The sequence below is a fragment of the Podarcis liolepis genome (assembly GCF_965112155.1).
Source record: "Podarcis liolepis genome assembly, chromosome: 14".
In the NCBI taxonomy this organism is placed as follows: Eukaryota; Metazoa; Chordata; class Lepidosauria; order Squamata; family Lacertidae; genus Podarcis; species Podarcis liolepis.
Window position 1 is genome coordinate 43,617,043 of NC_139569.1, and position 15,909 is coordinate 43,632,951.

The following is a 15,909-nucleotide window of genomic DNA, read 5'->3' on the forward strand; positions in this document are numbered from 1 at the left end:
AACATCGGCATAATTTTACATATTTATAACCTGCCTTCAGTTCAACTACTCTACAAAGGCAGATGCTGTTGACCAACAAAAGCAGTTGTGGAATCTTAAAAACTTCAGCACCAACGTTTACTAAAACAACAGCAGGAGCTATGTTCCAACAACAGGGTCCTTGCTGGATCAGACCAATAGTCTTATTTAGTCTAGCCAAACAAATGCCTTTGGGAAACCCAAAAGCAGAGCTTCAAGGCAGCAGCCCCTCCTATTGATGCTCCCCAACAACTGGTATTCGGTGGCATACTGCCTCTATACATGAGCTTGGTTCTTCAAGTGTAAATTGTCCTTAGCCAAAACAGCACCATCAGAAGGCTTAAGGGAAATCCAAGACTTGTAATCTGTTGGGGGCAGGAGCTGGAGCAAGCCCAATAAAGACTGAGCATACTCAGCGAGCGTGAAATGCTGACTGACAAAGGAGGGAAATGGAATAACTGGAATCCTCAACAGTAGCACTTAACATTTTCTTTCAGGCCCCACTTGACATGCTGGTGGTCATGGATACGCATCCTCCACAATCTGTTCTTTACAATCTACATCATCATGCTCAGTTAACCTGTGACCCACCAAGCCAAATGTATCTCACTAGACACTATTATAGTACAGTTGGATACATGATATACCCCCCCCCCTTGCAATCACAGGCAGAAAGCAAAACAGGAAGTTTATCAAGTTGGGTCTTATAACATAATGATCAGTACAGTGGTACCTTGGTTCTCAACGCCTTGGTACTCAAAAAACTTGGAACGCAAACACTGCAAAACCAGAAGTGTTCCGGTTTGCGAACTTTTTTTGGAAGCCAAACGTGCTCTGCTTTGAGTGCCATGCTTCTGTTTTGAGTGTTATGCTGAGGTCTGTCTGTTGTTGCTATTTATTTTGCGGTTTTGTTTTTGTGGCTCTTTTCATTTTGTTTTTGCGACTGTTTGGAACCCAGTTCAGCTACTGGTTGATTGATTATGTGACTGCAGTACATTGTTTATTGCTTTTATTTTATGGATCAATGTTCTCGTTAGATAGTAAAATTCATGTTAAATCGCTGTTTTAGGGGTTGTTTTTAAAAGTGTGGAATGGATTAATCCATTTTGCATTACTTTCTACGGGAAAGCACGCCTTAGTTTTGGAACGCTTTAGTTTTGGAACGGACTTCTGAAACAGATTAAGTTTGAGAACCAAGGTACCACTGTACAGGAGAAACGGAAGGTTCAGTTGAGTTTTATGTTTAAAGCAACCCAGGCTTTTCTCAGGGGTCAGCTTACCATCTTGCCTGGTACCCTCGGACGTATCTCTGAATGGTGATGGCTGCCTTCCTCATGCGCAAGTACTTCTTTCGCAACAACCATCCTCTGATGGTCTTTTGGATGCGGATGCATGCAGCTCTCAGTTTATCGGCCCTTATTTTTTCCAAGTAAGCTACTTGACCAGCCCGGAAAAATATTTTTGTCTTCCCAAACTGGTACTTATCCTTATCCTGTTTTCAGAAGAAATGTACAATCAGCGCCAGGCCGAAAGCGACAAAGGATTAATAATAACAACAAGACTCAATGACAGCAGAATTGGTAAAGAGGCAACAGGCATCCTCTAAATCAGGGGTGGCTAATCTTTTGAGAAAAAGGGACACGTTGACCCCTGGAAGTCACGGAAGCAGGTGGCGCTGTGGTCTAAACCACTGAGCCTCTTGGGCTTGCCAATCAGGTCAGTGGTTCGAATCCACACTATGGGGTGAGCTCCTGTTGCTCTGTCCCAGCTCCTGCCAACCTAGCAGTTCAAAAGCACACCAATGCAAGTAGATAAATAGGTATCGCTGCGGTGGGAAGGTAAATGGTGTTCCCATGCGCTCTGGTTTCCGTCACAGTGTTCCGTTACACCAGAAGCGGTATAGTCATGCTGGCCACATGACCTGGAAAGTTGTCTGTGGACAAACGCCAGCTCCCTCGGCCTGAGTGCCGATGATGAGTGCCACAACCCCATAGCCGCCTTCGACTGGACTTAACCGTCCATGGGTCCTTTACCTTTTTACCGTACATGTCAAAGTGGGAGTGGCTAAAGTTTGAAGTGAGTGTGGCGAGAACTACAATCCTCAAGGCTGCCTCCCAAAAGACTTTCCCATCAGCTAGCCTACACTGATTTACATTGTTTTAATTGTTAATTATGAAATTCAGTAAATTGTTTTCTTTCTTTTCTTTTCTTTTTTAAAAAATGCAAATGGGAAGAGGGCTTGGAGGGCCGCAAAAACCTTTTGGAATCATGAGATCCAGGCAGGAGACCCATGGGAATGCTTAAAAAAAATCTTTATTTTATTATTAATTATTATTATTATTATTATTATTATTATTATTATTATTATTATTAAAATGACAATCATTTTTGGGGGGCAGCCTCCCCTTCTATACACCGTGAAAGGACATGCTGAAAATCAGGTTAAATGAAAGGAGCAAAAGCATATAAAATCCTGTTGTTTTTAGCTTGTAGCCAGCCATGTAAAAGTAAAGTAATTAAAACATTGTGAGATTTGAAGGGGGAATAATACATGGACTGTGGCTTTATTCTGAGCCACAAAGGTTACTTTAATATGCCAGGAAAATCCTGGATCGTGTTATTTACAGTGCTTGAAGGTATTCACCAAAAGAACAATGTTCTCAACTGCCATCCCAGGGCGATCATCTGACAGCTCCCTTGCCCTATGGGAAGGTGAGAGCAAAGGCGGCCAGGAGAGCTGTCCATAATCTCACTCCTGGTAACTGCTCCTTCCCTGAACCGCCACCAGAGGGCTACTCAAAAATAATCTCATGTACAAATTTGAGAAGAGGTAAGAATGAAAATTTCCGAAATAATAGGTGTACTGGTACCATTAAGCCTGAAAAGTGGACTATAAGAATCTTAAAGAAAGAAAGCTGCCATGGGTGTTGATTTAAATGGAAAACCAATATGGATACTGTGTAGGGGAAAGCTCAAACAAGGAGTGGAAGCCATCTTTGCTCAACCAACGGGAAGAAGTCATCTTTGCAAAGCCATATGGGGCTTATTTTGTTGCCCTACAGAACTCAGCCACTAGCATGATTATTCTATTAAATGAAACGGATCCAACCAGCACCATAATAATTTTGCGAGCTCAGCAAGCTTTACAGACAACAAGCACCATAAAGTCTACTACCAGAATAAGTTTCTCCAGGACATTTTTACATGTCTGCTTCCTGTCACTGAGGACATCTTTCTGCTTCATCAGCACACGATAGCGACTGAAAAATTCTTGATAGGTCCACCTGGTTTCAAGAAGCAGCAGAGTTAGGCAAACAAACAGTTACCTGTGTATATATTGTATTCAAGCAAAACATCACAACACCAGCAGGCTCACCTGGAAGGGAAGCCAGCTGCACTGATTCGAATTGTTTCCAGCACACCACAAGCTCTGAGCTGCTGCACGGTCCGCTTTTCATCAAACCTAGAGATGAAAATATTGCTAATTTGAGGCAGAAACTTTGAGAAGATTCTACAGGTGTTTCCTACAACTGTACGGTTGCCTTAATGCTTGCGTGTTCTCTTTAATGTGTTGTAATGTTTACTTGCCAAAAAGTACTCCCACAAGTCACGTGATATGAAAAATCAAAATACTAAAGAGGATTCCTAGTTCTATCTTGGCCAATCTGCAAGTAGCTTCCAGATTTTCTTCTTCAATGTGTCCAAAAAGCACTCATGGAATCTGTACCCTTCCCATGTTTCATCATAACATGGGAAACAGCTTTAATGTTTGAAAAGATAACATTTAGCTGAATCTAATGAAATGAGCAAGCACATGAAGACTTCCTATTTACTTCCAAAACAAGTAGCAGAGAAAATATATAGGTTTTCTCTCTGTAATTTTGAGCAGCAAGTACTGCATTTTAGATGCTATGCGCAAAACAACTTACATAAATGGGAACTTGAAATCATTTGGCTTAATACACCGCACGTAGTGAGGAGTTGTGGCATTAAGGGTCTCCATCAGAAGATGCAGAGAATTTCTGAACTATAGGAAAGAAATGAAAAGGGAGAAATTGAAGGGGGGAAAAGACACAGAAGCATTCTGATTTTTGAGCAAATTCTGCAAGTTGAACCTTCTCAGCCCAATAATATCTAAGAATATCAGGCAAAGACAAGTCATGCCACTAATTTTTTGTTTTTGTAGAATCATAGAATCATAGAGTTGGAAGAGACCACAAGGGCCATCGAGTCCAACCCCCTGCCAAGAAGTTTATATACTTTACAAGGAATAATACAATTATTCATACAAACAGAAAAGTAGTAATTAAAAACAACTAAAATAAGCAATAAACTAAAACGAGATTTAAAAACATCAAAATTTACTATTTTATTTAACAAAATGTATGAATAATGTAATACTATCCATTTACACACAAAAAAAGATGATCTGCATCTTTTATATTGATTGGATAGATTTGCTCAGAGTTTACTTCAATATTCCAGGAAGTCATACACCCTGGTTCTTAATGTTTTTGGTTTTTAATGAGAATTTAGTGTGTGCTTGTACTGGCTAATAACCCACAAAGCTCTCTTTTTTATTTTTAGAAGGTCAACAGCATTTCTCCACAAACGCTTACAGGGACTCTTCCCTCTTCCTGCCCTGTTATCAGGTGGGGTGTCCCTGAATGAATAGCATAGCAACAAAATTCACCCACCTGATGGCCCACTGTTTTCTTATGTTCCTTGCTTGTTTGGGCCGTTTTAGACTTTGATGGTTTTACAGCCGCACGAGACAACGGCGTACGGCCTGAAGGTGTTGCTGTTGTGGGGCTGATGGGCTTCTCATCCCGAAAGAGCTCAGGCAGCATCTTAAACTAGTTCAGAAACAGGGGATAAAAAGCACACCTCTAGATTAGAAAGAGAAGGGCTTTCCCAAGGGAAATGCAATAAAAAGGGAGAACCAACAGGAAATAGGAAGGAGTAGCTTATCATGGCACTTCCGAAGCATTGCCACTTTCCAGCTGCCAATTTGAAAACTTATGTAAGGAATGAAAAGTTTAAGTAAGCATGCTAATGGAAACAGTTTATTTATTTGATTCCATCTGTTAATTGCTTCCTCTAAAACTTCTCAAATCTCAAAATGATTTATTGCTATCCAGTTGCATTTACCGTATTTTTCGCTCTATAACACGCACCCGACCATAACACGCACATAGTTTTTAGAGGAGGAAAACAAGAAAAAAAATATTCTAAACGAAACAGCGGATGTATGATTTTTGTGGCCACAGACATGTGATCTGACAGTGAGTTTGGGGTAGCCCAATGCAAAAATCCTGAGGATCCATGTGGATCCGTGCTTTGTAACCACGTTGTAAGTGGGGAGGGAAAGAAAAGCACTCAAGGGACAAGGAACACGCGTGGGGTAGGTGGAGAAGGATGCTGTTAATAATGCAGAAGAGGGGTATAAGGGGAGAAGGCTCCTCTCCTCTCCCGCTTTGCTCCTTTAAAGCAAGCAGGCGCTCTGTCCCTCTCTCCTCCCCACTCAGCGGCTCTTCTCCCACTTTGCTGTTTCAAAGCGAGCCACGGAGGAGGGAAGGAAGGGGAACCATGGATCCTCTGCTCATGACTGCAGCAGATCCCCCCCGCCACCCGCAGGCAGTCGCTCCATAACACGCACAGACATTTCCCCTTACTTTCTAGGAGGAAAAAAGTGAGTGTTATGGTGCAAAAAATACGGTACTTGATTTCAAGTGGCTGGTAATGATGCAACATATCGAACTTCTCAGCTATGATTTAGAGGTCAGGAACATTATGTTTGCACCAGGCTACAGAGTGACTGGGAGGGCATAAAATAACAAGTGAGGCATCACATAGCCCACAAAAAAACCAGAGGCATCACCACTGATGCAATGTGCTGAAATCACTATAGCCAGGAGTGGTGCTACAGTGATGCTTAACTGCACAGTTCTAAAGCTGTCAAAATTGATATTCCAATTTCTCCCAGTTCTGGGCAGTAGGGCATATATCCCTTTCATTGCAGTCTATGGGATATAATGGAGCCATCACTGTAGCATGGGATAGCATTCTATAACTGAAGGGGATTGAGGAGGAACCGAATAGCAAAAGACTGCAGAACAGGCCAACGACAACATGTCAGTTTAGAGGAAACAAACCAATGCTCACACCCCAGGTCAAGCAATATGGCAGCCGAGTTGCTAGCAGTCAAAATATTAGAACATATCTTTCCATTTAAAGCCAGATGACAATAAAAAAGGAAAGCAAGCAAGCAAGCAAGCAGGGATTGGAGCTCAGTTTTCTTTTTAAAAAAACAAAAACAAAACACCTACCGTTAGTTAATATAACTGAATTCAGGGAAGCTTGTTTGCCCTGTGCTTGGCAATAGGACCATTTTCACTTGCACAACTGTCAGTTTCACATCGCTATAGTGCAGGTGTAGGCAGAGGCGTAGCTAGATGCTCTGGCACCTGGAACGGCGCACAAGCTGTGCACCAGGGGGTGGGGCCAAGGGGTGGGGCCAAGGGGTGGGGCCAAGGGGCGGGACAAGCATCCCAGGGGGCGAGATGCCCATGGAGGCGAGCGAGCCATCTATGGGGGGTGGAGCGAACCGCCCATGGTGGGCTGCTTCCTGGGGGGAGGGGGGAGGAAGCCACACTGCTTTGCCAGCAGCCTTCCTCCCTTCCCTCTTCCTTTTGACAGCTCGGGGGAGACTCCCCACCCCCACCCCAGGACACAGCCCAGGAGTGGGGGGCAACAGCATGCCGCACTCCCGTGACTCCCAAGCCTCCCCTGAACTGTCAAAACGAAGGAAGAAGGGGGGAACGCCGCTGTGCTGGTCCCGTGGGCTAACCGAGAGGCGAGGTCCGAGTCCAGTCCGAGGTCAAAGGTGCAATAGGGAGGCAGTCCGTAGAAGTTGAAGCTGGGTGCAGGGCAGGGAGTCAGGTGAGGTCAGGAGCTCCGGCAGGAAAGCAGGACAGGGTTCAGGCAGGAACTGTCAATCAACAATGTTGCTCCCGCAACTTGGGACTGGGGCTGGCTGGCTTTTATCTGCCCCGAGGCATAGGGCGGCCCCGATTCTCAGGTGACTTGCCTCTCCTGGCCTGGAGGTGAGCACTCCTCCTGCAGGAACTTAGTTCCCTCTGCCTCTCTGCCCTGAGCCTCTGCAGCTCGGGAGAGGCTGGAGGGTTACCGGACCCAGAGGCAACCTCAGCTTCCTCTGACGGGGCTGAGAGTGGAGCACCTGCAGGCAACGTGTCCTCCAACACCTCAGGCACCAGAGCGGACTCAGCTGATGCCTGCACCTGAGGATCCAGCACAGGTGAGGACCCTTCAGGCTCAAGCCCCAGCCCCGGCTCAGCTGGATCTGGAGGCAGCGAATCCTGTGCAGGCTAGGATTCCTTAGGTTCAGCACCCGAGTCCGAATCCCAGGCCATTACAGCTGCCAGCAAGGCAGCACAGCTCTGCCCCTTCCCCCAACGGCTCAGTGTAGTCTTGGAAGTCGTGGGCGGGCAGCGCGCTGAATGTCACCCCCCCCAATGATGATACCCGGAGTGAGCCGCCCCCACCACCCCCCTTCCTCTGCCCCTGGGTGTAGGAAATCTTTGGCCCTCCAGACATGGTTGAACTGCTGTTCCCATCAATACCAGAAAGTAAAGCGAACAACCGGAGTTGATGGGAGATGTGGCTCAGCAACCTCTGGAGGGCCAAAAATTCCCCATACCTGCTGTTGTGCTTGTGGAAACCAAGGCAGCAAAAGTGTAGACAGTTCAAGTGCAGCCCAAGTGAAGTCAAAGGGCCTTGCGCACACTTAACATGCAGGATGGCGGCCCAAGACTGCATCCAGACTAGCACTTTTGTAGCATTTAATTGCATTTCCTTTAATCTCTTGCTCTCAGGTGGAGATGCATTTGGCTTCTGCTATAAGAAATAAGCAGTTCTAGGTGAATGGGTGCAAGTTCACCAGAACTTCTGCTTAAAGAGAAATATTCTGATAATGGCAGATGAGCAGGACAATGGCAAAGAAGGAGGCAGAATGTTTTGATTGTCCAGACCCACCCAAGGAAAGGTAAATATTTTCATATGGAGGAAATCCAGAAATGCAGTCATAAAGAGGAATAAAGAGGATATCACTCAGCCTGTACCACCTTGCTTAAAATAAATAAATGCAGAACTACATATATACTGCTAGTCTAGACACACCTTAGGTGTTCAAATTTTTTAGCAATGCATTAGGTTTTAGGATTACCTTCTGGGGAAGATGTATGGTGAAAAACAAGGCAGAGAGATTATAAATAAGAAAACGAATACATACAGCCAAACATGAATAACTGCCTACTCACTGTGACATTTCTGTAAACACAATCCTAAAAAATGGTTTAAATATTAGGGAGCAGCTTAAATGGTTGCTCCCTAATATGTGTGCCTAGAATTACAGCCTGCATTACCAAAGTCAAATTGCTTTTGTACACATATTTTAAAATGCAAATGTTAAACATACTTGGTACAAGTAGCTTTAGAAACAGAATACCTTCATCAATTATCACCATCATCAATCATCTATGAAGTGCCTAACATTTTCTAAGTGTCGTACACAGATTGAAAAATAAGACGACATGCTTACGATTTAAAAACTATGACACAAATGGGAAAAGGGAAGGGAAGAGAAGAGAAAACAAGCCAATGCAGCAGTTCTTAAAGTTACATTGTTTTAACAACTAGAAGGTATGTTGTTCAACCCGGAGGGCAATTAGACTTGATTACACAAAGTTCATGTAATAAATTTAAAAACAGGCTTTTGGGTTGAGGATATATAAAGTATAAATCAGAACCACTGAAGGCGGTGAAGGTCCTGCGTGAGTGTCTGGAGGCGGTTGGAAGATGGATGGCGGCTAACAGATTGAGGTTGAATCCTGACAAGACAGAAGTACTGTTTTGGGGGGACAGGAGGCGGGCAGGTGTGGAGGATTCCCTGGTCCTGAATGGGGTAACTGTGCCCCTGAAGGACCAGGTGCGCAGCCTGGGAGTCATTTTGGACTCACAGCTGTCCATGGAGGCACAGGTCAAATCTGTGTCCAGGGCGGCTGTTTACCAGCTCCATCTGATACGTAGGCTGAGACCCTATCTGCCTGAGGACTGTCTCGCCAGAGTGGTGCATGCTCTGGTTATCTCCCGCTTGGATTACTGCAATGCGCTCTACGTGGGGCTACCTTTGAAGGTGACTCGGAAACTACAACTAATCCAGAATGCGGCAGCTAGACTGGTGACTGGGGGCGGCCGCCGAGACCATATAACACCGTTCTTGAAAGACCTACATTGGCTCCCAGTACGTTTCCGAGCACAATTCAAAGTGTTGGTGCTGACCTTTAAAGCCCTGAACGGCCTCGGTCCAGTATACCTGAAGGAGCGTCTCCACCCCCATCATTCTGCCCGGACGCTGAGGTCCAGCGCCGAGGGCCTTCTGGCGGTTCCCTCATTGCGAGAAGCAAAGCTACAGGGAACCAGGCAGAGGGCCTTCTCGGTAGTGGCGCTCGCCCTGTGGAACGCCCTTCCAGCAGATGTCAAAGCGATAAACAACTACCTGACATTCAGAAGACATCTTAAGGCAGCCCTGTTCAAGGAAGTTTTTAACGTGTGATATTTTACTGTATTTTTGGTTTTTATGGAAGCCGCCCAGAGTGGCTGGGGAGGCCCAGCCAGATGGGCGGGGTATAAATAATAAATTATTATTATTATTATTATTATTATTATTATTATTATTATTATAAGTCACGAGGCACAAATCATCAGACAAACTCTAGTTTCAGGGGAGAGGGGATTCAATGTTACTCCGAGTCAAATCAATGGATAAAATTAATATCTAATTTCAGTGGGCTAAAATCATCTGGAACTCAACCTTTAGTACTGGGGAGGGGGGGGAATCTCAATACTAACCTTACTTGATTTTAGAACTTTGATCTGCTCTTCATAGACAGTATCTTTGTTTTTTTCCAAAAACCCTTCACACTGGTACTCCACCTGGAAGTACAAAATATCTAATTTTACAAGACAAAAAATGAAAATTCAGAAGGATGAATATACCTAAGCAAAAATACATCCTGCAACCTCAAAATCTAGAAAAAAAATATGTATTAAAAATCACTGTTCTTGCTATTGTGATATTTTACACCTTTAATGAACTTAAAGGCACGGAATGATGATTCTGAGACTTGACTATATCACTTTCCTATGTCTTAACATACACAAAGGCAAACTTCACCAATATATTTCCAACGCACTTTGTGAACAGACCATGCTATATGAAAACAGGCTACAGCTGAATACATCTATCCAGAAACAATTTTGCATGTAATTAACCTGGCGGCCACACTGTGAACAAATTAAAGATCACCATCTGAAGTGTCTTAATTTGTTACTCAGTCACTAAAAGATTGGCTGGCTCAATCTCAAATTTAAAATCCTTCAATGAACTGCTACTAAAAAAAGCCCACAGGACATTTTTAAATACAGCTAGAAATAGTTCATAGGCAGAATCCTGTTAAGCCCATGTAAGAACCACCATTTTTATTTATTTTTAGTTATCTCAGTGTCTGGGGCTGCGGATCATACGGAATTTTTTCCACTGATTACTCCAGAATGGATAAGTGCAAGAACATCACAAGCAAATAGGTTTACCAAATCAGGCAGAACACAGAAACTCTTACCTTATCTGCAAAGTGCTGGATGATAAATGCTTTGTTTGACATACGGGGTTTTTCAAAGAGAACAGACTTGTTCAAGTGAGTATTGTATAATTTCTGGGCCCAACTATTATCTGAACCTTTAGGCATCTAGTGAACGGAGAGATAAAACGAACAGATAGGTTTTAACCATCCTGATTTATTATGAAAAAATGAAACAAGGAAAGCTACTCTACAACTGAAATGGAAAATGTTTTGGCACTTAAAATTCACCTGAATTTGAGCCACTCAAAGAAACAGGATGCAGTTAATGGTTCACAATATTGTTGGCCACAAATGTATGGGACATCAATTTCTAAGAATACTCCTTTAAATACCTCATTTGTATACAGTGGTACCTTGGGTTAAGTACTTAATTCGTTCCGGAGGTCTGTTCTTAACCTGAAACTGTTCTTAACCTGAAGCACCACTTTAGCTAATGGGGCCTCCTGCTGCCGCTGCGCCACCGGAGCACGATTTCTGTTCTCATCCTGAAGCAAAGTTCTTAACCTGAGGTACTATTTCTGGGTTAACGGAGACTGTAACCTGAAGCATATGTAACCTGAAGTGTATGTAACCCGAGGTACCACTGTACTACTTTACATATTCGTAGGAGTTACCCACGCCCAGTCTTGTTTTGGGGATAGGCTCCAATAAAAATAACAAAATAGAAAATAATTAAGCCCCTCAAGAAGTGGCTGAGGCTGGACTGATTCACACACTACATTTCTTATCCATATGAGCAAGGGGACAAAAGCTATGTGGGGGTGGGGAAACTCATTAAATTTAATGCTCCACATGATGTGAAAACTGGACACTGTCCCTGCCCCACAGGGGCTATGCTTGTGCACCTGAAAGAGCTTTCATCCAATCTTCAATATTTACTCACAAATAAGCCCCACTGAGGTGCATGGGGCTTCCTCCTAAGAGAGGGCATTTATAGTCTTGTCATAAGACTCCTTTACACATTGGCATCCTTTGAGTCTAGATGAAAATAATAGTTTCAAACAAATAATGACTTAACATAGGAACATTGACATGGCAGGGATCCTCTCTCTTCCTCCACCTTAAAAGAGCATTCACAGGGTAATATCTAATGTTAGTCCTACTGAGAGCAGATCCACTGAAATAAAATGAACACAACTTAATGGATGCAGCTAACTCAGATTCCTTCCTTTCAGTGGGTCTGCAATGAGTAGGATTTAAGTTGGATATAACCCATGCTTTGCACGCTACACTAAACCAAGGTGTGTGGTACACTGGCTTGACATCATGGTTTGGAGAGAAACAAAGCAGAAGTGCTGTTTCTGGCATGATGCTAAGCCAAGACTTATGGTTTGTTGCTCCCGGTTGAAGGAAAGGAAGAGCAAAACAGGAGTACTCAAACTGTATGAATGTTTTGTTTAAAGTCTATTACACGTTTTGGCAGAGTGTTATGCACTAACACAGTGAACAGAGGAAGCTGGAAACCAACAGAACTTGATGCAACATAAAGGTGAGAGCTGTTGAACTCCTACCTTACACTCTTCATCTAGCAAATCCAAAATACCCAGTTTGGCCTCTATGAGGTTAATGCAGGGCTGATTATCATAGAAATCAATCAAGGTCCACGGAATTTGTTCCCTCATATATTCTTCTTGCTCCAGTTTAAAGACATGCTATAAGAGGAAGGGGAAGCAGTAAATAGAGAAAGTTCATTGTTTTCGTCCCAAAACATTTAACTAAATTGCTCACAAATTAAAACTGAACCCACCATTTACTAAGTACAGATCAAAGTGGACAAATGAATCTGTACAACGTGTTCAAAATTAATATGTCTTTTAGTATGGGGAAAGCAGCAAGAAAATTATAAAATAAGGTAGACAGAATAAGAAGCTTAGAAATAGACAATGCCCCAAGCTTTTATCCTTCTCATCAGTATCATAATCATCACCACCCCCTCACCACGTAATTTGTAAAGCACCTAAAGTTTCCCAAGTATAAAATCTATATAAAACTAAATAACAAACGATAGTGAGGGAACTGTCCTGGCTCTCACTGGACGAAGGGATCGGATTATGTTTCCTGCCAAAAACGTTAATGCTGAAATCAGTACATGACACAAGCAAGGCAAGGGTTGAAGGCACAGCAGCTTGCCAGACATGGCTCTGCAAGGTAAGATGTTGATCCAGCAAATGAGGCTCCCCATACCCAGATTCCTGTTATAAAGAAGTGGTGTGGGCATGACTTCAGCATAGCAAGTTGGATGTTGTTCAACTTGGTTGTGTATTCACTGGTGTTTTATTGTTTATGACTACTGTATGTTTTGCACCATAGGACGCACCGGACAATAGGACGCACTTTGTTTTAGAGGGGGGAGAACAAGAAAAAAAAAATCTCCCCCTCTCTGCCCAGCGCCCCTTCAGTGAAGCGGCAGGAGGCGCTGCACAGAGAGGGGGAGAACTTTCCCGCTCTTGTTTTCCCGCTCTAAAACAAGGTGCCGTTTAAGGTGCGTTCAGGCGGCTACCTTGGAAGCCTGGAGAGCGAGAGGGGTCGGTGTGCACTGACCCCTCTCGCTCTCCAGGCTTCAGGTTCCTTTCGACCTGTTCTTTGGGGCTGGCGGGGGGAAGCCCACCACCAGCCCCAAAGAGCAGGTCAGGGAGCAGCGGAAAGGCGCAGCGGAGAGGCTCCTGCCATAGCCGCACGTCACCTCTCCAGCCGGGAGAGCGGCTATGGCAGGAGCCTCTACAGCCCCGCATCACCTCTCCAGCCGGGAGAGCGCGTGCGGGGCTAAAGAAGCACCCCGCGACCCTCTCCTGGCTGGAGAGGTGACGCACGGCTATAGCAGGAGCCTCTATAGCCGTGCGTCACCTCTCCAGCCGGGAGAGGGTCGCGGGGGGCTGCTTTAGCCCCGCGCGCGCGCTCTCCCAACTGGAGAGGTGACACGGGGCTGTAGAGGTTCCTGCCATAGCCGCGCGTCACCTCTCCAGCCGGGAGAGGGTCGCGGGGCTATGGCGTCTTCGCTCCATAGGACGCACACACATTTCCCCTTCATTTTTGAAGGGAAAAGGTGCGTCCTATAGAGTGAAAAATACGGTACTTTTGTTACATTGCGTTTATTATTATTTTTCATCTTGAAAGGTGCTTTGAGCATGGTTTGAACTATGGAAAGGCGGCATAAAATAAAATGATAGGTGGATATGTAAGCAATGGGCAGGTACAGTTTGCTGTCTTACAGATTGGAGTCCCACCAGCGTATTTGATGAAGTGCAAGGACTGGTCTGCCTCCTTCTCACCCTGACCCATTGGTGGGGGAAATGCTGTATTACCCACCAGTGAACCTACTAATCAGGAGACTCCTGTCTACTGCTTAACAGGCTGCTGACATCCAACTTGCAAGTAATCTGGTTAACCTTATTGGTGTGTCTGTCCAGCTATCCCAAGGAATATTTTGATTAAAATTACTATCTCACTCAAGAAGGACCAAGGTAGGAGAAACAAAACAAAAAGAAGTAGAACTCTAATTAGGGAAAGATAAAATGAAGACTCCACCAGCTGTCACTAGGACCTATCCCAGGAAACTGATGAGTACATGCTCTTAAGAGAAGTTCAGTGCCACACAGAGGATCTAGCTATCAAAAAGGAGCATTAGTGGGTTGAAGCACAGAAAAACTTGCTTTTCACTTACCATATTGAACTGTTGCTGCAGTTTCTCATTGGCATAGTTTATACAGAACTGTTCAAAGCTGTTTATCTCAAAGGTTTCAAACCTGGGGGAAAACCAAAGACAACCACCAGCATAAATTAAAGGAGTAAATGTAAAAAAGATAAAAAAAAATGTCAACATAGTACAAGAGTGGGTTGACGTACACAAACCGCCATACTTCTAAAATACTGATGTTAGCAGCTTGGGCAATAATACCCATACCCAACTTATATTGTTATATTTTGTATTTTTCTTTGGGTTGTTTGGTTTTTTTACTTTTCATTTTGTTACATTTTGTTACATCAAGCTACTCAGGGGAAACTCACCCATAGATGTCCAATACGCCAATAAAAGAATGTTGTTTCATGGTGGAATGAAGAGCTTCGTTCACATGATCGACAATCCAGTTAAACAGACTAGCATATACATGTTTTGCAAGAGCATCCCTGGCATTTATGGCCTGCAGTTTGGAAATTGGTTTGATGTAGGTCTCTGTGGCAGTAGCAAGCTTCCTGTGGCAGAGCCAGTGAGCCATCTGTTCATATTCTACTCCCATGAGATCACAGAAGATGGTGAGGGGTTCATGTTTGGCCTACAAGGACAATAATCTCCTTAGATTTGAAAGTATTATTGACCACTGACAATGCATGCATTAATGCTCCCCAAGCAAGCAGAAACCCTTCTACCATTTTCTAGATTTGCGGTGAGAAGGCTTTAAGAAATATCTCATATTAACTTCAATCCCTGCTTTTAGAGAATGCATAGAAAGGTCGGCTTAAGAGGTTGACAGCATTGGCTTCAGTTTTTGGTGGGCCCTTGGACAAGACATCTTCCCTGGGTCCCCCCTACCTCATAGGGTGTGTCGTTTTAGGTAGTGAAACTTATTTTTTGCACATTGCTTCATTGAGGGGTCTTAAAACTATGTTTTTGGGTGTGATGAATTCAAATCTGCGATTATTTTTACTATTGGACAACATTTAGCTTGGCAAGTCTATGTCTGATGAAGAAGCACACAAACTGTTTTCACAAAACCAAATAATTTTAAATTTACCTTCTGGAAAATGTCAGGGAATGCTAAATAAACAAACAATAGTAATAAAAATACAGTTGTACCTTGGATCCCGAACGCCTTAGTACTTGGATGCTTTGGCTCTCGAATGCTGCAAACCCGGAAGTGAGTGTTCCGGTTTGCGAACGTTCTTTGGAACCCGAATGTCCAATGGGGCTTCTGATTGGCCCAATCAGAATCCACGCTTTGGTTTCCGAATGTTTTGGAAGTCGAACGGACTTCCGGAATGGATTCCATTCGAATTCCAAGGTACAACTGAATATAATATAAGTACAAATACTTGGCAAGCATATTTAATGATTTCTATGCAATTTTGCGCACATTTTACCTATTATCTTGAATTTCCAAGCCATGTTACAACTTTTGAGCACCCCTCATTTTTTTGAATCTGAAAGTTGAAAAATTCAATCCACCCTACTTCC

The 15,909-nt window shown here is 43.8% G+C and overlaps 1 protein-coding gene and 1 long non-coding RNA gene across 7 annotated transcripts in view; one reads left to right on the forward strand and one right to left on the reverse strand.

Annotated features, from left to right (window-relative positions):
• The window catches only part of LOC310693666, a 321,657-nt gene that overhangs the window by 150,430 nt on the left and 155,318 nt on the right, over positions 1-15,909 (forward strand). The gene's annotated exons all lie outside the window — the stretch shown is intronic.
• The window catches only part of MYO5A (myosin VA), a 124,404-nt gene that overhangs the window by 48,485 nt on the left and 60,010 nt on the right, over positions 1-15,909 (reverse strand). For all 5 annotated transcript variants that reach the window (XM_083475521.1, XM_083475520.1, XM_083475517.1 and 2 more), the window contains exons 10-19: positions 14,745-15,010; positions 14,401-14,482; positions 12,251-12,391; positions 10,719-10,844; positions 9,949-10,032; positions 4,716-4,874; positions 3,948-4,045; positions 3,395-3,481; positions 3,194-3,302; positions 1,299-1,510 (exon numbers count right to left, since the gene is read on the reverse strand). In XM_083475521.1, the coding sequence (XP_083331647.1) occupies positions 1,299-1,510; positions 3,194-3,302; positions 3,395-3,481; positions 3,948-4,045; positions 4,716-4,874; positions 9,949-10,032; positions 10,719-10,844; positions 12,251-12,391; positions 14,401-14,482; positions 14,745-15,010 (1,364 nt within the window). The remainder of the gene's footprint in view (positions 1-1,298; positions 1,511-3,193; positions 3,303-3,394; positions 3,482-3,947; positions 4,046-4,715; positions 4,875-9,948; positions 10,033-10,718; positions 10,845-12,250; positions 12,392-14,400; positions 14,483-14,744; positions 15,011-15,909) is intronic.